The 24,938-nt window shown below is 42.9% G+C and overlaps 1 protein-coding gene across 1 annotated transcript in view; it reads right to left on the bottom strand.

The window, feature by feature from the left end:
• PDE1C (phosphodiesterase 1C) overlaps positions 1-24,938 on the bottom strand; it is a 393,209-nt gene that overhangs the window by 11,282 nt on the left and 356,989 nt on the right. The window contains exon 18 of the mRNA XM_036246613.1: positions 4,710-4,778. Coding sequence (XP_036102506.1) covers positions 4,710-4,778 — 69 coding nt within the window. The remainder of the gene's footprint in view (positions 1-4,709; positions 4,779-24,938) is intronic.

Here is a 24,938-nt window from a genome sequence, read left to right as displayed (position 1 = left end):
TTTTGGACTTATTTAATTTTGTAATCATTCTTTATTCTTTGTTTCTTTTTCTTCCTTTCTGCCTTCTATTGATACATTTTCTATATTCCCTTTGTTGTTCTCTTGCTGATCTAGATGCAGTAGGTTATATTTAAAATATTTTACTGACGATCCTTTGGGTTAAAAAGTTACAACATTACGAAGTTCTGCCCAAAGACAAAATAGATCTTGACACTCCTTAACTTTCTATTGAATAACCCTCCTTCCATCAATAGCTTGTTTCCTATTTTAACACAAAGTTGGACATTACTTTTATTTATTTATTTATTTATTTATTTATTTATTTATTTATTTTTATCCTCACTCGAGGACATTATTTTTATGACTAGTTACTCAAACTTACCAGCATGTTCTATTTACTTATGTGTAAAACATTAATTATTGCATCTCACACCTTGCTTTGGAGTTCATGTTTCTCCTGTAGGAGTATATCCCTCAGTGCATGTCACATTTACCATTACCAATGCAAATATTGCAATCAGTTGGTCTTCATTTTTCTAAATTTATTTGTTTTATTTTATTATTTTTAAAAATTTTATTTTTGTTACAGATGTTTCTCCTTTTTTACCCCATTGACTCCCTCCTCCCCATCCCCCCACACCGTCCCCGGCTTTGTTGTCCGTGTCCCTGGTTATGCGCACATGCGTATAAGTTCTGTGGTTTATCTCGTTTTATTACAGGCAACCTGCTTGCGGCTTCCCTGAACATAACCAGCTCCTTATACTATTTAAGGTTTTTCTCATTTTTTACGCAGTTTTAGGCAATCTCACACAATGTCTTTAGGTATGTATTTCATTTTATATAGGTACAAGCAATTTTATTTAGGTATGACAACTGAGATGCATTTTCCATCTAAGAATTTGAGTCTTTAAAGCTGTTATCTATTGTCTATGCTCTTTTATTGAGATATAATTCACATACCATAAAATTCACCACTAAAGTGTACAGTTCAGTAGTTTCTGTATATTCACAAGGGTGTACAACCATCAGCAATATCTAATTCCATAACATTTTCATTGCCACTCATAGAATCCACATCCATGAGAATTCACTCTGTATTCTCCTCTCTCCCAGGCCCCTAGCATTCTGTCTCTAAGGATTAGCCTATTCTAGATAGTTCACATAAATGGAATCCTACATTACGTGACCTTTTGTGTCTGACTTCTTTCACTTAGCAAAAGGTTTTCAAGGTTCATCCATGTTATAGAATGTATCAGTACTTCAGTCCTTCAGTGTGACTGAATAATAATCTACTGTATGGATATACTACGTTTTGTTTATACACTCATCAGCTGATGGATATTTAGTTTGTCTCCACATTGCAGCTATCATGAGTAATGCTGCTAAGATTATCTGTGGACAAGTTTGTATGTGAACATATGTTTTCCATTCTCTTGAGAATATACATAGGAGGGGAATTGCTGAATCATATGGTCCCTCTCTGTGACTGTTAGAGAAACTATCAAACTGTTTTCCAAAGTGGCTGCACCATTTTACATCACCAACAATATAGGAGGATACTCTTTCTCCAGGTCATCGGCAACAGTTGTATTATTCTCTTCATTCTAGTGCATGTGAAGTGATATCGTATCGTGGTTTCCATTTGCATTTTCCTAATGGCTAATGATGTGGAACATCTTTCCACATTCCACTTGTGTATCTTCTTGGGAACAATGTTTGTTCAGATCCTCTGCCCACTTTTTAATTGGGTTATTTGTCTTTTTATTATTGAGTTGTAAGAATTCCTTCCTTATTCTGGATACGAGATCCTTATCAGATATGTGATTTGCAAATATTTTCTTCCATTCTGTTCATTTTCTTTCCACTTTCTTGATAATGTCTTTTGGAGCACTATCTAAGAAATCATTGCCAAACCCAAGGTCATGAAAATGTATCCTTACATCTTATTCTAAGTTTTAGGGTTCAGCTCCTTCGTTTGTGATATGATTCCCTCTGTATGTTGTGTGTGGTACAAAGTCCTAAGGACTATCTTCCAACATTAACTCTCTTTTCAGCTGTGGTTCACCTTGAGTTTTTCTTTCTCTTTTAAAATTCCAATGGTTACATGTTTGTTTGTTTTCAAAATAAGAGTATAGAATTGCTTGTTTTGTTTCTGTACAATTTTACTTTATTGTTTTTTAAGGATTATTATTCCTCCACTGGGCTTTCTGAGTATCCTCAAACGAGATATTCTAACGGTTTGACAGCCGACACGACCAGCGTGTGGTAGAGGCGCCTGAGTCACAGGAAGGCAACCTGTGGGCTTCCTGAGGCAGGAAGAAGAGGTGAGCCAGCTGTCGTAAACGTGAGGTGCAGGGTGTCTGCTAGACAAAGCGTGAGCGCTACCCACTCCCCTCTACAGGCTTTGGAGTGGTCCGAACTCAGGACCTCGGACAGCCAACTTGGGGCAGTTTAGACTGCTCGACTAAGGCCACGGCCAAGGTGGCTGAGACCTGACTCAGAGGCCGTGGAAGCCAGCAGGCCACCAGAGGGTCTCCAGCACAGAAGACGGGAACCAGGGCAGCCCTGCATTCTTGCAGATGTCCAGGATGATGTCAGAGCCCCACCCCCACCGGCCTCCCCGCCCCTGGAAAGCTATGACCTTCCACAGAAGAGCCAACACCGTCACTACACACCGGAGTCGCTTGGTTCACATGCTAACCACAGCAGAGATGCGATGAGAGAGGCCTCCAGGGGCCACAGAGCAAGGTTGACTCAGTACTAGAAAGCACGTTAGTGTAGTTGGTGCAAATTCAAACGTGAAAATGAGCCTTTTTCTGAGGATGGCTGCATTCTATCTAGTCATTCATCAAAATAGTGCCCACTCACACACCCATCCACCAGCCTTATCAACACTGATGAGCACCCAACATGTCACCTTGGCAGGCACTGGGCAAAATGAATGAATGAGACAATCCCAGCCTTTAAAAAGCCACCTATCACTGGGAAAAGGTCTTAGAAGCAAATCATTATGAGTAAATATTCATTCTACCTAGATGATCTGGAGGGGCTGCAAACAGAAAGGAGCGGGGGGAGCAGGGTAAGTAGTGTTTCAGGCAGTGACAGAGTGACAGAGGCAAGAAAGTTCAAGGCCTGCTCAGTGGACACTCTCAGCTGCGGGAAGGAAACTACAGAGGTTGAGGTTGAAAAAGCAGATAGACGTAGATTATACTTCATCTGAGCTAGGATGCCACTGATTATGAAGTAAACTATTATTTCATGCACAACCAAGAAAACAATGCTAATTGAATTATAACACGACACTGATTGCAAAACATTCCTATTTCAGCGGTCAAAATGCAAGGCACTGTCCCTCTCAAAATGGATCAGATATGGTAATTCCCCAAAGAAGAAAGGTAAAAGATAAATTAATGTTAGAAAATAATTATATAAAATGCCAACCAAACATAGATATAATTTTTTTCTCATCAAATTGGTAAAGTATTAATGTTAGCATTAGCAAAAGTACAGTAAAAGGCACACTCATCACTGAGAGTATAAAATACTGCTACCTTTTGGAAAATCACTTTGACTATAATGTGTTAAGAACCTAAATATGCACCTATTCTTTGAGCCAATGATCCTACATATAGAAATCTGTCCTCAATCTATAGAATGATTGATGTATAAAAATGTAGGTTATTTATAATAACATAAATACAAGCTACATTAATAGCAATTTATCAATGAATATACTGTTGACCCTTGAACAACACCGGGGTTAGGGGCACTGACCTCCCACGTAGTCAAAAATCTGCATATAACTATAGTATAAATTAATAATATCAAATGTTAATCAAGCACAAAATACTTTAGAAATATTTAATAACACGGGGGAAATTTCATCATATAATGCAAAAATTTAAAAGGGGTGACACAAAATTCCATGCAGAGTATAATTCCACTCTAGGGAAAAAAAGTATCTAATAAAGACGGAAAGGAAAGGTAACCTTGGTTACCTCGGAGTGGTAGCATTGGCAACATTTTTCCTTCTTATAATTTTTATTTTTCTATTTTTCTACTATGTTTATGTTCGCCTCTTATAACCTCCCTCCCACAACTTTTTGCAGGTTCTACTTGTAAAAATTAAATTGTGGTCGAAAATGTAAGCCTATGCATGAAGACAGAATGACCAATAGGTGCCTCTCATATAAAATAGTGATTATACAGAATCATCACGAATGCTTAAAATTTCCTCTAAATATTAGATGGGATCCAGCACAGTTCATGCATGACTTCCATATTTCCCAATGGTAGATATTAGCTGTGAGCACCCATTATGAGTCAGGACTACACTAATTTATAAGCAAGAAGCCGCATAGGTGTAGTAAGTTTGCACAATTTGAACCCATTAGAGCTGGGATTTGAACCCAAGTCTCTCTCATCAAGGCTCATACTCATTCCCCTGCACCATCTGTCTCTCAGATACTTCCAAGACATGTCCAGATGAGCATTAAGGAAGAACAATATTCTATTCTTCCCATCAGCAAGCAGGAGAGACTGGGAACCAAATATGGATAGAGTATGGCCATTCCTGAAGGAACCTAGCAAAGGTGGGTGACAGAGGCTCTCTAGTGATGTGGAGTAGACCGGATAAATTAGGGGCCAGATTCCCAGTTCTCTCTGTGGTCTGTGATGGCTGAGATCGCAGCGCAATGCCGTTTACCCACCTGGCAAGGTAAGGCAACTTGTGGAGCCGGTGCTGGGGGCTGGGGAGCCATGAGCCTGCTTCTTCGTGCCTGCGAAGAGGGAAAAGAGGGTAAGGCAAAGTCGAATTGTCCACGGACTTCCAGACAGGTAAATGGTCACCTAAAATGTTACCGAATGATCCAGAAGTCTGGAAACGTTTGCAAGAAGGTTGGGCAAGTGCATGCAGACAGTGAATGACAAATGCCCCAGGAAGCAGCTTGCCCTCAGCTGAGAACCACTGCTTGAGGACGAAGGCAAGGCTCCAGGGTGGTGACTCACAGTTTGACCACTGGGTCATTGGTAAGGGCCACTGTCACACACAAGCAGTCACTCTGTTCTAGGCCCCGTGGGAGCTATTAAATGCCCACTGAATTTTCTAATATACTCTCTGATGATCAAATGACTCCCATTTTACAGACAAAGAGAGTTTAAGTAATTTGCACAAAGCTACTGGATGTTGGGGCAAAACTTAAGAGAAACTCTCCAGTGACTCTTCCTGCTTTGTGATCAACCCATTATCCAGGCTTCCTTCTGGGGCAGTCGTCCCAAGTTTGCCCACGGAGAAGAAATACGTGGGACGATTATTTCAACAAAAAGGGATTTAACAAAACCAGCTTCCCACGCCGGAGCCTGCCTTTCCGCAGGGTTTGGCTGTTTCCCAAGTGCCCCGGGTGACGGTGACCTTCAGGCAGCCTTGGAAAACCTCGTGGGGTGGACATTTCCTTCTTCTGGTCTACTGGAAAATCGGACACTCTCGTGAAGGTGAGATCAAATGCCCTGTCGCCTGTGCGAGCTCTGGAAATCCTGCAAGGCACCGAGTGACTACGAGCTTCCGGGGACTCTACCTGGGGGAGCGTCCACTCCTGCAAGGTTATTTCATGGGAACGCTTGGTGCGATTTTTCAAGTCGCCAACTGTGATCTTCCAGAAGCCTGCAGGTCGGAGGCTTTCCCAGGGGGCAGCTCTTCCTTCCCCTGCTGCCTTCTGTGCAGACACCGAGTGAGGCGGAGCCTCTGAGGGCAGGGGGTCTGTGGAGAAGCAGACCTGCGCCCCCTGGAAAGGCGGTTACCTTCTCGGCGTGCTCGACGGCATGCCCAGCGTACCAGGACAGGGGAGAAGCCATCCGCGCCTCTCCGGTCGGGAGTCATAAACAGGCAGCAGGCGGAGACGCACAAAATACACCTGCTTCTAGCTTCTCCAGACCTTCAGGAGGCACCGTGGACCACTGCGGGATTAGGTTCGGAGTCAGCCTCCATCAGCTCCCAAGAGCTGAGGTCGGGCTCCTGAAATCGCCGTCCACTCCCCAGCCACTGAACTACCGACCACGTTACTCCAAGTTCCATGCATGGGAATAATGCTCAACCTAGCTCAGTTTCAGTTGTCAAACCCTTGCCCCTCTGGCTCCTCCCCCGGGAGAGCAGCGGAACCGGAGCTGGAAGCGCACGTCCAGAGCAGCTGCCAACTGCTCGGCGGCTCCGGGCTGGCGTGGCCTTGGCACACACGCCACGCGCCCTGGTGTAGGGCAGGTCTCGCTTGAGAGGACTCGACGGCGGTCACCGTCAGTGCTTTTCGATCCTGCCTACACCCCAGGGCACCTGCGGAGTTTGAAAGAAAATACGCTGATGCCCGGGCCCTGCCCCCAGAAAGGATGCTTTCATTGTTCGGGGTGGGGCCCAGGTCTGAGCATTTTAAAAGCTCCTGGAAGACCATCTCTCAGCCGGCAGGGACATGTTTCTTCTTCTGACAACCGGTGAGTGTTATCCTCGTGGAATGAGGTGAGTCCGGTCAGTGGCTTCTTTTCATTTTTATTTGTGTTTCCAGGAAACTCAGACCCGATTCATGGTTACTGGGGGCCTATCCGCCTGCGTGGCCACATGCTCCTGTGTGCCCCAGGCCACTGGCTGCCCTCGCTCCGCTCGCTGCCTCGGGTTTCAGTCTGCGCCCTTAACTTTTTTTAAAAAGCTAATTGATTCCATTGATGTGCTTTGAGAATTCTGAAACATTTGACCATCAAGGTCGATAAAATGAAAACGAATAAGCAACCACGTCAGTGCATCAGCTAACCTTCATTATCCTCATGTACAAAGATTTAAAAACATCGATTTGGGGATGTCATCGTGAGGACCAAGTGACAATACGCATGTGAACATGCTGTGCTGTGCAGCGCGGTGTCTGTTACTCGTTTACATGCAAAGGGAGATGAGTGGTGTGGGGGGAGGAGCTCGTATGTCATCTCTGGGAGAAAAGCATTTTAAGGTCATGAATTACATCGTCCTTGACCCACAGCATCTGAATGTCCAGAGTAAACAACCCAATCAGTCAGCTCGGGGCAGAAATGTCATCGCCGTCATCACTTGTGGGACTGGAAGTATCTTTTGACAAACGAACAGCTTTCAGATATTTCAAATTAATGTCCTTGGTTGGTTCAGCTAAAGGGCAATAAACGCAATTCATCAGGGGTCTGGAAAAGAGGACAGTGATGGAAATGACAACCAACACTGACCGCTTTGGGGCAAACACACACACTAAGACTCAGGACATGGGGTTAGCACTAAACCCCAGTGATTTGCAGCTTGACCTCAAACAAATGGGGTTGCCCCACCAAGCCCAAGCCTGCTGGGCAAGGGTGATTTAAGAGCCCTGGAGACCACGCGTCATCGTTAGTAATAGTCCAGCAGCAGCAATGTCATTACGACACAAGCAGACCCCCCAAGCAGAGGTGGCTGCTGAAGGACCTAGAAAAAGTGGGTGTCAACTTACTGGGCATCTTCAGTCCCTCCCACTTAGCCTATTGCAACGTCTGCCTCAAGTGCGATCCACAAGCTTCCATCGCTATTGCTCAGCCCTTCCCCCAACACCTTCCTACGCTCCATGCGGGGTGTGGACATCAACAAGCCGTTGCCGATGCCTCAGAACAAATCGCCCTTTTTGTCCCTTTACAGCCCTGACACAACACGTCCAGAGAAGCCCACACTCTGCTTAGGGCCAGGGAATGGCGGAAAGTATGGGGGCTTCCAACCCCCCTGCGCGTCCCAAAGAGCTGTTTTCTGACGGTATGTTAATCAGAGTGGCTTATTCAGAGTCTTCAGTAACGTTCCCTCCACGATGCCCCCACCATCAGCACTGTGCTTGCTTTTGGGGTGACTTCATTTCTGTTCATCACAGTGAACAACGGTCAAAACCACAAGAGCTGTTCAGACATGTGACTGACACGCAAATGAAACAAGGCTGTTTCCACGTTTGAACACGCGTTGGGATTGGGCGTATGAGTGAGGAGTCTGAAAGAGTATTCACAACTGTTGGCCCCGTCATCGTACATCTAAGAAAGTTTTCCAATGGAGATATTCAGAAAGTTGACACAGCCCTGTGTACAAAGAGCTCCATTGATACGTTATTTACAACTGTCAAAAATAAAAGCATGGAACGTAATTGTCCAACAGAGAGGTGGATAAGCAAACTGTGCTTGAGTCACAGAACACAATATTATGTTGCCAATGAAATTAAAATAATAAAGAGGTGTTTTAAATGGGACAATGCTAACAATCCATAACTATAGTGTTATATGGGGGAGAAGAACACAATACAAAATTAAATGTACTGCACTGTATGGCCTCAACAGTGTAAAATGCAGAGCAGAAGACCGTAAGGAAATACAGTAAAGAGATGACGGTAACAGTCCTTGGATGGGAAATTACAAGTGATTCTAATTTTATATACTTCTCGATATTTTTCAAAGTAAGTACTGTTTTTTCTTTCCGAAAGAAAATATTTCTTTTAATCCTCACCCGAGGACATTTTTCTATTTATCTTCAGATAGAGTGGGAAGGAGAGAGAGGGAGAGAGAGAAACATTCACATGAGAGGGACACATCGACCAGTTGCCTCCCACACGACCTCGACCAGAGCCAGGGACCAACAGCAACCAAGGCATGTACCCTTGACCGGAATCATTGGCATGTACTCATTGGTCCGCAGGCCGACGCTCTACCACTCAGCCAAACCGGCCAGGGATCAGAGAAGACATTTTAATGCATGGTAAGCACAGCTGCTTTGGAGGAACATCACAGCCCCCTTTGTCAGAATGACAATCAGTGCAGTTACTACACGGAAGCAATGCACCTGGTGGCCCAGGTAAGATGGTAGTATTTGTGTGATATGCACCTCACCACTGGGGGAGTCCCTAGTGAAGGAGGCAAGCCAGGCCAGGACAGTGTGGCTCAGTGACTGAGCATCCACCCGTGCACCAAGAGGTCGCTGGTTTGATTCCCAGTCAGGGCACATGCCCAGTTGTGGGCCTAATCCCCAGTGGGGGACATGCAGGAGGCAGCCAATCAATGTTCTCTCTCATCAACATTTCCATCTCTCTCCTTTTCCCTTCCTCTCTCTCTAACATCAAAAAGGGGGGGGGCAACCACCCAGTATGTAAACTACTTTTATGCCCACAAACAGGAGTAAGGACCATTCCCTGGTCGGATTCCTTATGTTCTTGGCTGGAGAGAAGGAAAATATTGCCAGGTGGCCCTTTCAAGAGAAGGAGAAAGAAAGAAAAATGTGTGGAATTCAGAAACTAGCATCACAGGACCATAAAACCATAATATCATGGTACCCGGAAGGAAATCGAACATATGGAAGCCAGTCTAACTCCATGAATGCCAACATTTCATATACCTCCAAGGAGCTTCTGATCACCCATCCACCTCAAAAAAGATCATATGAGACATGATACCCTGTGCCTAGCTTCCAGTGTGCGGGCAAAAGCACTGAGTATTATGTGGTGTTTGGAGGACAACTGAAGAGATGGATTGTTGAGTAAGGTTGGACAGCCCCATATCGGGGACAGAACATAGACAATGCAAAACATTACGAGAACAGCCTTTTCATTGTTAGGATTCCAATCATCAGGTTAAATCATTGTTTTTATTTGGTAATCAGAAGAACATACAAGTACTTATTCATTACTGGTTGCTGGGGGGAAAGTATACATCGAGGAACTGTCAGCCTCCTCTGTGCAAGAAAGATTTACAACAACACACAATTCATTGAGAGCAGGTTAGCACACTCTGTTTTACACGAATCCCTAGGATTTATTTCTGCATTTGGAGATGTGACGCTATGGCATTTGAATAGTTTGAGGACAAACCAGCATCATAGGGAACAAAACATTCCTGTTCACAATGAACGGCCATTCTCTTGCTCGTTGACATACAAATGCAAGTTGCAACCTGCCTTTTATCTTCTTGAAACATATTTCACATCATGGAAGTACATTCTTTCGCTGCCATAAAATAGAGACGAGTCCATTTCCCCATCTTCCCTCGCAGAGGAGCACTCTGGGAATATCCAGAAACCCCTTCTCAGTCCTCTGAAGAACTGTTCGCTTGGCATGATTTGAATTGAGGTTTGGGGTTTGGTTTCTGCCGGCCTCCCTCTTGAATCTTGTTACACATTTTGACATTTATCCAGACAGCTCCCACAAATCCAGCTGAACAGCAGCAAGATCTAAGGCTGCAATGAGCCGAGTTACCCACTCACATATGGCCAGTGCTTTATTAGGAGAGTGTGCACCCCCTGGTGAGGGCCCAGCATCCTGAGAAAACCCTGCAACAGCACAAACCATGCTCTGCACGGAGGAAGATGAGAACAATGTATTAGCCTCGAAGCGACGCATCTCGCTTTGGGAAACTGAGTTCCCACAAGGATTCCCTTTCCCTGCTTCCTCTCCCCGATCTGTTCCCTCCTCCCTGTCAGCTCCTACCCAACACTCCCTGTGGATGACACTGGGACAAGGTGGTTTGTGCCCATCATCCAGTGTTTCCATGTGCTAAAACGATACTGCAGCAAATGGCTTGCCTGGACAGAGGCAAAAGAAGGAATTTGCAGAAAGGCACAAATATGAGAAGGAAAGAAGAGAAAGGTCGAAGGAAGGGTATGAGAGAGGGGGGACCCTTAACTCAGGCGAGGGGAGGAATTGGCTGCACAGTGGGCACCAGAGCTGATAAAAACCTAACTGAGCTCGACGACAAAAATAGCAAATATGTTTTAAAACTCTGTACAGCATATAAAATTGTATAAAAATATCATCAAAGCAACAACAAAGGAAAATGTACACTCTACAGTTCTATCTCGAGAACCAGTTACTGGGCAATACCTATGGTCTTTACTCGTCTAAGTATTCGGGTATGTGACCATATTTTTGTACCATCACACATACACCCAAAGACAAGGACAGTAGTACACAAATCCCCACCCCAAGATACATCATGACAGAGAAGCAAAGACTATAGTGACGTGCCATTCCAAAGCCATTGGGTTTTAATGGGCTTTATTTAAGTGAGTTATCCTGCACCATACATGAATGAGAAATGCTTTTGCAGGTCAGAAGTCAGCTCCCATGAAGGTTCATGGGTGAGGTTAAGGAATCGTGTCTGACAAAGCCAAGAGCCTCTACCCTGGCACCAACCAGCCCACTACAGCCAACACTTACCCTGGAGACAGTGAGGTCTCCTCCAGGGAGACAGAGTCAGTGTGTCCTGACCGAGCCAAAAGGGCCCACACACTACCCCCTGCTTCTCCTGGGTCAGTCCAGGCTGCGCCCAAGTTCATCTGGGGAAGCCAGCCAAGGCCAGTGTTCAATCCATTCCCACTTGGGCACGAAAACCAGAACAAATGTAAATTCATTTCAAATACACCTGCTGATATTTTAAAGAAAACCGGGTGAGGTGGGAGGCTTTGGTGCAAATAATCAGGAATGAATAGTGTGGGAATTGACTTTCATGAATGTCTCAGTCTGGTTCCCACGGCACCCCACTCTTGTTTAATGTAAAACAAAATGCTCCTTCTCTGGAACAGTTCTTGTTTAGTGCAGACTTTCCCAGGGGAGCACTGGTTTTGTACAAACGTCCAATGAGAACATCCAGAGGACCACTCCCCATTTTTATAACTTCCCTGGACCCAGGTTCGCTTATCAGATGAACTCTGCCTAATGTCCTAGATGGCTGTTTTCATTCCAACCCTGATGTCACCTCTGTGCCACCAGTGCCTTTGATGAGAAGAAACCCTAAGGACTGAAATCTGAACTTGGCAGGTAATGCATCTCTGGGTTCTCGAGGGATATTTCATAGAAATAGTGTGCTGTTCATTACAAGTTTCCCATTAAGTTCATTTTCTAAATGATAATGGGGCCTTTAATCATGGATCAGTGTTGATGAATGACGAGTATTACTTTCCCCTTTATTCACACGTAAGATCCAATATAACATCATTATTGCAACATTATGTTCTTTAATGTCCAATTTTACTGTGGTTCAGTAAAATGCTCACCGTAATATTGGCAGAGCAAAAGTGGGCAACGCTCCCCCACGCTGCACACACGGACTCTCCTCTTTGCTCCAAGGGAGTCCATTTGGGGTTTTAAATGTTTCAACTTGAATTTAAAAAAAAAAAAAATCCACTGGTATTTCAGAAAGATTCCCCTCATCATCCTTTTTGGAAGAGCATCTTCAGATAAATCTTGTTTTGTGTTTGTTGTTGTCTTTCTTAAATCCAAAAGCCATAGAGAATTTTTTATCTTTCATAAACTTGGCTCTGACAATTTTCCCTAAACGACCTGCAATTTCCCATCCCTTATGAAAAGCTACTGTGTCACTAGGGTGGATCTTCATATACTTGGGACATAAGCCTTCAGCAATATGCTTGGCATATGGAAGATGCTGAATACATTTTCAGGTAAGTTTGGACGTAGTTTGCACTCGCAGGTGGATAGTGGAGACCGGGGGGGCGGGGTGGCGATCCTGTGTGTGCCTCCTGACGGCTGCGTGTCAGGCACTGTGGGGAGCCCGCTGCGATTCCTGGTGGAGCGTGAGGATCTTGGGGAAAAAAATGTTCCTGGATTCCCTAAATCCCCTCTATTTGGGACATAATACTACATGCATTAGCTTTACTCTCAGAATTTTCTCTATCTCATTATGAGAAAAAGATTTTTGTGCTTTTTTTCTTTTGTTTTCCTCCATACTCCATGGAAAATGTTATGAAGTAGTTTCTGTCAGGTAAGTCTCTGATCACAGGTTAGGAATAGAAAAAATATTTATTCTATCTATCTATCTATCTCTACCCGGCCATCCATCTATTCATCCATCCATACATACATCTAAAGAAAGGTGATCGATGACAGGAGTGATACTAATAAACCAGTATCTTTACTCCCCAAATACGGGTCAAAAAATTAGCTTCCATCCTTTGTCTGCTGCCTCCCATCCTGCATGAATGTTGCTCTTTATTTTTTACTTTTCACATTTACCAAAGGCACGGTTCCAGGTGGGAAATAGAATATAATGGCTTTGATTCTGCAAATGGAGTGAACAGGTTCACAGATTATTCTTTGGCTCTGAGATGTTTGGATATCATTTCATTGTTTAAGTACACTAGGTCCTTAATGGGATGCTCTCAGATGTTTTCAGTGGTTTTCAGAAGCTCCAAGAATGAAATGGACAGTGGAAGAAACTCCATTTGAATTTAATGGGTTAGCAATGAGTCTCTTGTGTGCTACCATAAGCTATTTGGTAGGGCTCATAACCCAAGAAAGGTCGGTTTGCATAAAAGATGGAACAAAGACCTCCCTGAGGTGGGTCATTATGCCACTGAAACATACCCCATCAACAGAGCTTGAATGTAGAGCTGTTTGGTAAAATGGGGACCCAAGCTCCATTTGTCACTTGTCACCCAGGGACATGTAGGACTCGGTGTGTCAGTGGTGGGAATGTCCTTACCGCTTTTGCCACATACCAGTCAATTCTTCATTCCAGTGTGTAACCCTTGCTGTCTAGGTGACAATGTGCCACAGAGTAGGTTACCATAACCCGAGCAGTGGAAGGGTGTGTGTCCCATATCGCGGCTCAACTTGGAGGAAGGCGTTTCAAGAGAACAGGACCATAGACAGTGAGCTAGAGTGTCAGAAATATTGTCCTTCCGGTCAATACGGACGTGGAGTCATTATTTTAATATTTTATCCCCCCCAGTATCAGTTCATAGCATAATAACATATTATTTTATGTTTAAAAAAAAATAGATCCTTTTCCATTTTTACTCAATGTCCTTTCCAAACATTTTTTTTTTAGTTTAAAAATAGAACTTACATGGAGCTTTTATTTTCCCACACTGAGGGTTCCAAGCAAAGTTCTTTCTCTACTGAATGAAATTCTGTTCCCATTCTTTTTTCAGCTATTTAATGACTTGAAGCGAATGAAAAGCATTTCACCCTCATTGGTACTAGGGGGAAAAAATGGCTATATTCCTATGTCTTTTTTTTTTTTTCAAATAGTGTTTAGTCTTGCTCATTAGAGTACAAAAGCGAAGCTGTAGGCTTTCTATTATGATTGGTGCAAAGGCCTATGTACAAAAATACAGAATAGAAATGAGGTAAAAGGTCAGGTTCCAACGTCAAGAACTGACATGTGTTGGATGTATTCCACCCCTATACAAAACCATACCACTTCTAAGAGCATAGTTTGCGAACTGATGTGTCATGGATTGAATGAAGGTCATGAGCAAGTTTTCTTTGACCAGCACAGTGTTTGTACGTTTCTGAATTAGTTGCCAATATTTAAAATTTTAGAGAAGGTTCCTATAAAATCTTCATTATTTACCTCGGACCCCCATTCCTACACAGCACTGATCCCATAGCTGACTAGCAGCTGCTCCCTTGAGAGGGGACACTAATTCCTCATGGTCCCCGCTGCCCCTTACTGCCTCGCTGATACCAAGGGCCCTGACAAATTGCCATTTATCACAACAACTCTGATAGCTATGGCTTGTTTCACCCATTTATGCCCTGCTCTGCCCCTGACTTGAATCTGCTCACTGTGGCCACTATTAGGAAGGCAGGGGAGCCCCAGAAAAACGTGTGTGCTGCCCCGGCGGACCGTAAGGCTGTGCGAAGAACCCCGTTCCAGTACCAGCGGGACAGGGCCTGCCGGCCGCAGAGCACGCCAGCGCCTCCTGCTGGGGAACGTCTCAGCGAGCAAAGGCCTGGTAGACATTCATAGTCTCCTACTTCCGCCTGAAGAAATACCAACATTTTACCTTAGTAGTGAGAGGATTTTTTAAAATGCTTGCCTTTGTGCTTTTTGCAGTGCAGAAATGAATATTCAATGGGGAAAACCCTTAGGGTAGCAACGAGCTCCCTCTTCCCATCAGAACCCCACTCTTCACATACCCATGCGACGCCCCCTTGCGTGGGACTCACATACTCCTTTGTGAACCACAATCACGTCTTAGGAATCAGTTTCATCCAAATCACACCGTTTAGGCCCATGAAACGACTTCACTAGCATCCCACTGGATCTCCATTTTGACTTGGTTTCGGGGGGCTGAGTCTTTATTCTCTCTGCAGGCTATGCCTTATTTTCGGTTGGTGCTATGAATCATCTCCTATCTGGTGTGTCTAAAGGCTCACTAAAATGAAAAGAATTATCTTCCACATCTCCTTAAACAAATGCCCCCAGCACTTCCCTGAATAGAAAGAAGAGCAGTAAGTCAAAGCCTAGATCTCCAAAAGAAGACCAGCCAGTGGTCAGAATTCCAATAACCACTTAGTTATGGATGCTGCACAGTGTAAACACCAGGTTTCCATCTAAACAACACGGTCATCAGCTGAAACACCCGGGCTCCTATGAATGAATGCACAGGTAAATGAAGCATCAAATACAGATTGCTATAGGAAAAATCTCCTTTTGGTTTTTTTTATATATATAAACCCAACAGAATTTCCTATTATATTAATGAAAAGGAAATCTCAGGAACAATGTCTAAGTCTGAAGGGGGACTGGACAATAGAGACCATGACTCAGGAGAGGAACAACCGGAGACCGAGGGAAGCCGCCTTGGCTGTCTCCACCCTCGGCAGCCTGTGCAAAAACCCGCCACTGAAGGTAACAGCACTGACGGGAGTAAAGTGGCCATTGCTGTGCGCGTGGCTTTTCCAGGCCTTTCTCGGCGTGTCCAGGATGTCCGTTCTCATCGGGCCACACGGTGCCGTGACAGCCAGGGCATTAGCACATTTTGCGGAAGTCCCTTCATGTTTTCGTTCTGTTTGTGCAAAATCTCAAGTTGTTTTGTTTGCTCAGGGGCAGGGGGATCCCCCAGAGTTCTAAGACCCCAAACCGGCTCCCAGCGAGACATCTCCTGGGAGGAGATGGCATGAGACCAGGCCACGTGTGGGGGGCTGTTTTTGAAAGTTGGACACCATCCCCCGATAGGGTCTTTGTGGAAGGAGGAGAAGGAGGAGAAGAAGCTCAGCTAAAATGACGCAAGACTGGCAGCCTCTCTTATTGCCTGGGAGCTGTGTTTTACTCTTCTGAATCTGAAAAAAAGAAAAAGAAAAAGAAAAGTGTCAATGCTGCCTTTCCCCCCCTTCTCCACCCTCCAGGTCTGAGGAGAAGAAGGTCTGAGGGGCAAAAAAAAAAAAAAAAAATGGGGGGGAAAGGGAGTCACTTAAACATTTCAATACTAGTCATGGCTGTCTCCTTTGTAACACAGTCGCTCTGTTCATAAAGGGGAGATCTCAGGGGAGAACTGTAAACAAGGGTCACGTTGGAAACCTTAATGATTGCTTGGAACTAGATTAGAAAACATTTGGTCCGTGCAATATGGCTATTAAGACACCTTATTTTGCAATCAAGACGACAGTGACGGCCACGTCTAGTTCATCGGCCTCAGAGGTCAGAAGTCAGATTCATCTAATCCCACCCATCTCAGTACCAAAAGCAATGTTCCCCTCCCAGAATGTTTGCCTCACCCTCAGAAGCTTCCCAGAAGCATTTCCAGCGAGATGGGTCCCCACTGAGTTCATTGTGCAGATGGGTAAATCACCTGAGTTCTCTACTGGACCCAGAGTGAGGTGGGGAGAAAGAAGACAAAGACGAAACGGAACGAAGTGAATGGAAATAGACGACATTGGATCTTTCTCACTGGCCTGCTCCATCACATGTAACCTCCAGGGGCGAGGGCAGAATTTCTTAAAAGCAGGCAGACAAACAAGAGCGCCTGTGGTTTTGCCTCCCCTTCGTGTGAGGCATGCAGATCACGGTGTCTCGCGGTTAGACCGTGTGCCCGCCAGTGCTGGGTTCCCAAGGGACAGGGGACTTTAGGATGAAGAACAGCGGCATCTACACAGATGTGAGAGCCCTTTCTGACCTATCGTAATTATTGTCACGTCTCGAATTTCCAGGGGCCATTGATCCCGCCCTCTTTCTTCATGCTGCTCTTGGTGTATTTACCCTCCATTAGCACCTTCGCCCATTAGGGAGAAATAACAGAAAAAAGAAAAACTTCCAACCAGTCACGTTACTCCGATACTAGAATTACCAGCGAGGGAAATTGCCCGTTGCACTGATGGAACTTGCCAGCGAGGGAAAAATGAAGCACAAGCCAAAATCAAGAACTGGAAAATGTCCATTGTGTCTGATGGTCTACACACGGCTTGGCCCCATGGGCTCTGCCACACAGGACTCCTCGGTGCTCTGGCCCTGGCATCGGAAGCTGGGGGTCCTATGCAATAAGACTCCTTTTAGATGGCATCATAGTATTAACGACCTTAAGAGATGTCCCCAGGTCCTCAAATGTCAAACCCTATTTTGTTATGATTATATAAGGTTAGTTTAATTTTTAAACAGATGGCAGACTGGTTGGAAAGAATCCAGGGGCAGACACCTGGAGATGGCTGACAGAATGGCTGTTACACCCAGTGCACCTCAATTGGCCAACAAGGAAAATGTGTCTCCTCTGTCAGTCAGCCTGGGTTAGCAAAGGCCCACTGTCCAGACTGCTGGGTCCCAGAGATGGAAAGAGGGCCATCCAGGGTGTTGATGGCACCCCAGGGCCTCTGGGAGGAAATGGTCTTCCCTTTCTAGTCACTGCTCATGAGAGAGGTGGTGGAGTGGATCTCCTGTCCTCCTCCACCTTTGGGCAAGGGATGGAGGGAAGAGGTAAGTAAAGGAAGCTTGTAAATTTTATCTGTGCCTGTGTTCAAGGTCATGGAGTACAAACAAGAGTAAAGGAATAAGAGGAAAAATTTTGGAGCTGGGTCTGTGGCTTGAGTGAGTGTCCCTAGCCTTCCCAAACACACATGCTGTCTCCAGTGACTTCTGCTCATGCATCTCTCCGCGCACTCACCCACGGCACCGAGCACCGTAGCTATCAGTAGCAGGAAGTTCCACCCCAGACTCCTTGCCAAGGGGGAAACATATCTTACTTATCTTTCTAACTCTTCTTGCAGGGTGTGCAATGCCTGACACACCGCATATGCACAACAAATATTTAATATTTTAATTGAAAGGAAGTGAATTGAATAAGCATGAGGTGGATGGGACAGATATAGGCGTAATGATGAGTAGGAAGTCACGCTTCATCCTTTTTCTAATTTTGGCTTTCATGACATTAAAAAGAAAATCATAAGTAGAATGACTTTTATTTTATCCAATGGCAAAGTGTGACATGTCAAAATGTTATATTCCCTATAAAGGAATAGCCTCACGATGGGTGGCTTTCTGTGGGACTAATATCCCAGAGAACGCGCACCTGCTCTGGACTTGCTGCGACAGGGTTTGTAAATCAGGTCTGTCCCTCTCCTTCCACACCTCCTCTGCTGACCTCCAAATGTCCTATACTTGCTTTGCTGTGTTGTGGGGTCTGTGTATTTGTTTTCAATATCAACTAAAACTGCAGAAGCATTTTAAACTCAAGTTGGGTACGACTACGATGTACATGAAAATGAGGACCCTAAGACAAAGTGTAAGAAGCCACCCTGTGTTTAAATGAGCTACATGAGTATTTTTTGTTATGCTGCTTTGAATTCCATTCATTGCAAATCTATGCTGGCTCTTTGGAGCCACAAAAAGTAGTTCAACTCACCTACCTTTTTACGAGTGACTGAAGAACCAAAATGGAAAGTATATGCACCCAGGAAAGGATCTAAGCAAGGGCCATCCCCTCACCTTCCATCTCACAAAGGGGCAGCCACGGGGCTCTGAACCCTGACGTGTGCGGTTGTACAAATTCACGGAAGTGTATCTACTCTGAGAGGGTGAATAACGAAGGGTGTGTCAGCAACTTGATTCGGAGAAATAGGAGACGGAGGTTTACAGCGTGCGGCCTGGTTTATCCCACCCCTCCCATGTCCTGCCGCAGGGAAGTGGAGATGCTGCCCAACCATTTGGTTTACAGATAATTGACTTAAGAAGAAGCATCAAGTTTGAGTTAACATGACCTGACTCTAAAAATGTGTTTACATTCAAAATAGAAGGTCAAATAAAGAACTTCGCAGACAAAAAAAAAAAAAAAGGCTAAGGGAATACATTAGCACCAAACCAGCACTGCAAAAAATTTTTAGATGACTGCTGTAATTAGTAGAAGAAATAGGAAGAAAAATATAACCACACTAAACAAAAATGGCAATAAATAAGTACATATCAAGTATTACCATAAATGTAAATGGGCTGAATGCTCCGATAAAAAGACACAGAGGTACTGATTGGATAAGAAAACATGACTCATCTATATGTTGTTTACAAGAGACCCACCTCACAACAAAAGACTCACATAGGTTGAAAGTGAAGGGATGGAAAAAAATCTTCCAAACAAATGGAAAAGGAAAAAAAAGCTGGGGTAGCAATACTCATATCTGATAAAATAGATTTCAAAATGAAGGCCATAATTAGAGACAAAGAAGCCCACTACATAATATTGATAGGATCTATCCAACAGAAAGACATAACCTTGATAAACATATATGCACCCAATATAGGAGCACCAAAATATATTATAAATCTTCTGGAGGATTTCAAAGAAGAAATCAATCACAATATAATCATAGAAGGAGACTTCAACACCCCGCTGATGCCACTGGATAGACCCTCTAGACAAAAAATTAGCAAGGAAACAGAGACTCTAAATGAAGCACTAGACCAAATGGAATTAATAGATATCTACAGAGAATTACACTCCAAAACTACAGAATTCACATTCTTCTCAAGTGCACGAGACATTCTCAAAGATAGACCACATGATAGGACACAAACTAAATCTCTATAAGTTCAAGAAGATTGAAATCATATCAAGCATCTTCTCAGATCACAATGGCATGACACTAGAAATCAATTGCAATAAAAACATGCAAAGACATTTGAACACATGGAGGCTAAATAGCATATTATTAAACAATGAATGGGTTACAGAGGAGATCAAGGAAGAAATTAAAAACTTCCTGGAAACCAATGAAAATGAACACACAACAACACAAAATCTATGGGATGCAGCGAAAGCAGTTATGAGAGGGAAGTTCATAGCACTACAGGCCTACCTCAAGAAACAAGAAAAATTTTCTAATTGAGTATCTAACCACACAACTTAAAGAATTAGAAAGCAAACAAAAAGAAAACCCCAGATCAAGTAGAAGGAAGGAAATAGTAAAGATCAGAGCAGAAATAAATGACATAGAGTCCAAAATCACAATTCAAAGAATCAATGAAACAAAGAGCTGGTTTTTCGAAAAGATAAACAAGATTGATGGACCCTTAGCTAGACTCACCAAGAAACAGAGAGAGAACCCAAATACACAAAATCAGAAATGAAAGAGAAGTAACAACTGATACTACAGAAATACAAAAGATCATTAACAACTACTATGAACAATTATATGGCAACAAATTTGACAATCTAAGCAAAATGGACAAATTTCTAGAAACACACAGTCTCCCAAAACTGGACCGGGAAGAGATAGAAAATTTGAACAGACCAATAACAACTAAGGAAATTGGAAAGGTAATCAAGACTCTCCCAGCAAACAAAAGCCCAGGCCCAGATGGCTTCACGGGGGAGTTTTACCGAACATTCAAAGAAGAACTAACATCCATTCTCCTCAAACTATTTCAAAAAACTCAAGAAGAAGGAAGCTTTCCCAGCTCGTTTTATGAGGCCAGCATAATTCTAATTCCAAAACCAGAAAAAGACACTACAAAGAAAGAAAACTACAGGCCAATATCCCTGCTGAACATAGATGCCAAAATCCTGAACAAAATACTAGCAAATCAGATCCAGCAATACATCAAAAAAATTATTCATCATGACCAAGTAGGATTCATCCCAGGGATGCAAGGCTGGTACAATATTCATATATCAATAAATGTGACACACCACATAAACAAAATGAAGAATAAAAACCACATGATCATATCAATAGATGCTAAAAAAGCATTCGACAAAATCCAGCATCCATTTCTGATAAAAACACTCAGCAATGTGGGAATAGAGGGATCATATCTCTACATAATAAAGGCCATATATGAAAGACCTACAGCCAACATCATACTCAATGGGCAGAAATTAAAAGCATTTCCCTTAAGAACAGGAACAAGACAGGGATGTCCACTTGCGCCACTCTTATTTAACATAGTACTGGACATCTTAGCCACAGGAATCAGACAGGAAGAAAAAATAAAAGGGATCCAAATTGGAAAGGAGGAAGTGAAACTGTCATTATTTGCAGATGATATGATATTGTACATAGAAAACCCTAAATACTCCATCAAAAATCTACTAGATTTAATAAATGAATTTGGCAAAGTAACAGGATTAACGTCAAGAAATCAACATCATTCTTATACACCAATGATGAACTCACAGAAAGAGAAACTGAAAAAAACAATCCCATTTACCATCGCAGCAAAAAAATTAAGATACCTAGGAATAAACTTACCCAAAGAAGTAAAGGACCTATTTTCAGAAAACTACAGGACATTGAAATAAGAAATAGAGGAAGATGTAAAAAAGTGGAAGCACATACATTGTTCATGGATTGGAAGAATTAACATCATTAAAATGTACATATTACCCAAGCAATCTATAGATTCAATGAAATTCCTATCAAAATACCAACAACATATTTCACAGAACTAGAACAAATACTTCAAAAGTTCATATGGAACCAAAAAGGTCCCCGAATAGCCACAGCAATCTTGAAAAAAAAAAAAAAAGACAAAGTAGGTAGAATCCCAATACCAGAGATCAGGTTATACTACAAAGCGACTATAATCAAAATATCCTGGTGCTGGCACAAAAACAGGCATATAGACCAGTGGAACAGAATAGAGAACCCATAAATGGACCCAAGACACTATGCTCAATTAATATTTGATTTGACAAAGGAGGCAATAGCATACAATGGAGTAAAAACAGCGTCTTTAATAAATGGTATTGGGAAAATTGGACAGCTACATGCAAAAAAATTAAACTAGACTATCAACTTACACCGTACATAAAAATAAACTCAAAATGGATAAAAGACTTAAATGTGACCCATGAATCCATAAAAATTCTAGAAGAAAATGTAGGCAACAAAATTTCAGACATCATACACAGCAGAATTTTCACTGATACATCACCTAAGGCAACAGAAACAAAGGAGAAAATGAACACATGGGATTACATCAAACTCAAAAGCTTCTGCACAGCAAAAGAATCAACCATCAAAATGGAAAGGCAACCCACTGTATGGGAAAACATCATTGCCAATGATACATCAGATAAGGGGTTAATTTCCAAAACACAAAGAGTATTCATACAACTCAACAAAAGGAAGACAAAGAACCCAATGAAAAAATGGGCAGAGGAGCTGAATGGACACCTCTCCAAACAGGATATACAAATGGCCAAGAGACATATGAAGAAATGCTCAACATCACTAATCATCAGAGAGATGCAAATTAAAACAACAATGAGGTATCACCTCACATGTGTCAGAATGGCCACCATCAACAAATCATCAAACAACAAGTGTTGGCGAGGGTGTGGAGAAAAGGGGACTCTAGTACACTGCTGATGGGAATGCAGACTGATGCAGCCACTATGAAAAACAATATGGTGTTACCTCAAAAAATTTAAAATTGAACTTCCATTTGACCCAGTGATCCCACTTCTAGGAATATACCCTAAGAAGCCTGAAAGACCAATCAGAAAGAATATTTGTACCTCCATGTTCATAGAAGCACTATTTACAATAGCTAAGATCTAGAAACAGCCCAAGTGTCCTTCAGTAGACGAATGGATAAAAAAGCAGTGGTACATATACACAATGGAGTACTATGCAGCGGTAAGAAAGATCTCTTATCCTTCGAGACAACATGGAGGGACCTGGAAAGTATTATCCTAAGTGAAACAAGCCAAGCAGAAAAAGACAAATACCACATGATCTCACTTATTTGTGGAATATAATGAACATAACAGTCTGAGGAATAGGGTAGACCCAGAAACATGGAAGTAGGGCACAGATTGACAACCCTCAGAAGAGTGGGTAGTGGGGAGAGGGAAGAGATAAACCACAGAACTTACATGCATGTATGCATAACAAATGGACATGGACATCTAAGCCGGGGATGGGGCAGGGGGATGAGGAGGAGGGTGTCAATGGGGTAAAAAAGGAGAAACATCTGTAACAAAAATAAAATAAATAAATTAATTAATTAATTAATTTAATTTAATTAAAATGTGTTTACAGGTCATAATGTTTATTCCCAGATCACAAGTTGAGCATCTATGAGGTGGCTTCATAAGAATCTGGCACTGGGCTTAAAAATATCTGTAAACATTTTTTTAATTTTTCTTGAGTTTGATTTTTTTTGATAGCCTATCACCCAAGCTCAGAGAAGCTTGGCTGAGTCCCAGAAACTCTCCCACAGCTGCCTCCCTAGAGAGTCAACCTTCTACAAAAACAACAATGTGATATGGTAAGCAACAGTAAGAATGATAAAAAGCTAAATAGAAAAAAAATAAATAACTGGAAAAGAATAAAAGTGGTAAATGTCTAGTACAATTTCCATGGGGCTTATAGGTGGGTTCTGCTGCTTTGGTTTTTAATAATGAGGAAATACTAAACACAAACAAATGTTATTTTAGAGATACTTGTTAGGATTTCTCCAGGCATACATTTCACTGTTCTAGGTCATAAGTGAAAGACAACTATTTTAAATGGCTATGAACAAATACCCCAAAGTATAAATGCATGCCTTCTCCTTGGCCTAAATGATAGAGGACATGATTATAATAGGACTATTCTAAATTAATGTCATTGCCTATAATACCGATGCTACAGCCCTACTATGATGGATGGATGGATGGAATAGATAGATAGATAGATAGATAGATAGATAGATAGATAGATAGATAGATAGATAGAAAGAAAAAGAAAGAGGAAGGAAGGAAGGAAGGAAGGGAGGGAGGGAGGGAGGGAGGGAGGGAGGGAGGGAGGGAGGGAGGAGGGAAGAAGGAGGGAAGGAGAGAGGGAGGGAGGAAAGAAGGAGGGAAGGAGAGAGGGAGGGAGGGAGGGAGGGAGGGAGGGAGGGAGGAAAGAAGGAGGGAAGGAAGGAAGGAAGGAAGGAAGGAGGGAGGGAGGGAGGGAGGGAGGGAGGGAGGGACTTTACCCATTTGGTCCGAAGACACAGAATAAGAACAGTACAAAGGATGGTAGTTTTTAGGTCCAACCCTGTGCTCTTTCTTTGCCTTTCCTTGTGGTCCACTCAGGTGTGCTATCACAAAGAGCAATGATGATTTCAAACTTTTACTCTCAAATGTTTCTGCCTTCTCTCTTCCTTTACATAGCATGGTCTTTCTTTCCACACTTAAAATATGTAAATTCCCGGCAATTCCACTTCTAGAAACGCAAAACAGTAAATCAAGAAGCCATACAGTTGTCCCCCGCCACTTCGTGTTTTGACTTTCGGGGCATCCCTCTATTGCGGTTTTGTCAAATATGTACTATACTATATTGGAAAACCCCCCATAGAGTGAAGCCGCGAAAGTCAAAGTGTGAAGTGGCGAAGGACAACTGCATATAAATAAAGAATCCTCTTCGCAGAAATTCATTTATCATGGTAGAGTCTGGAACCGATTAACTGTGATAAATGAGAACTGACTGTGTATCCATATTGCTGCATTATTTACAATAGCCAAGATATGGAAGCAACTAAGTATCCATCAATGCGTGAATGGATTAAGAAGTGGTGCATATACACAATGGAATATGAGTCAGCCATAAAAAACGAATGAAATCTTGCCATCTGCAACAACGTGGATGGACCTAGAGGGTATTGTGCTGAGTGTAATAAGTCAAACAGAGAAAGGTAATGCCAGATGATTTCACTTGTATGTGGAATTTAAGAAAACAAAA

Source organism: Molossus molossus, unplaced genomic scaffold (genome assembly GCF_014108415.1).
Source record: "Molossus molossus isolate mMolMol1 unplaced genomic scaffold, mMolMol1.p scaffold_m16_p_7, whole genome shotgun sequence".
Classification (NCBI taxonomy): domain Eukaryota; kingdom Metazoa; phylum Chordata; class Mammalia; order Chiroptera; family Molossidae; genus Molossus; species Molossus molossus.
Note: the sequence above shows the minus strand (reverse complement) of the source record. Positions and strands in the feature narration are given on the sequence as shown.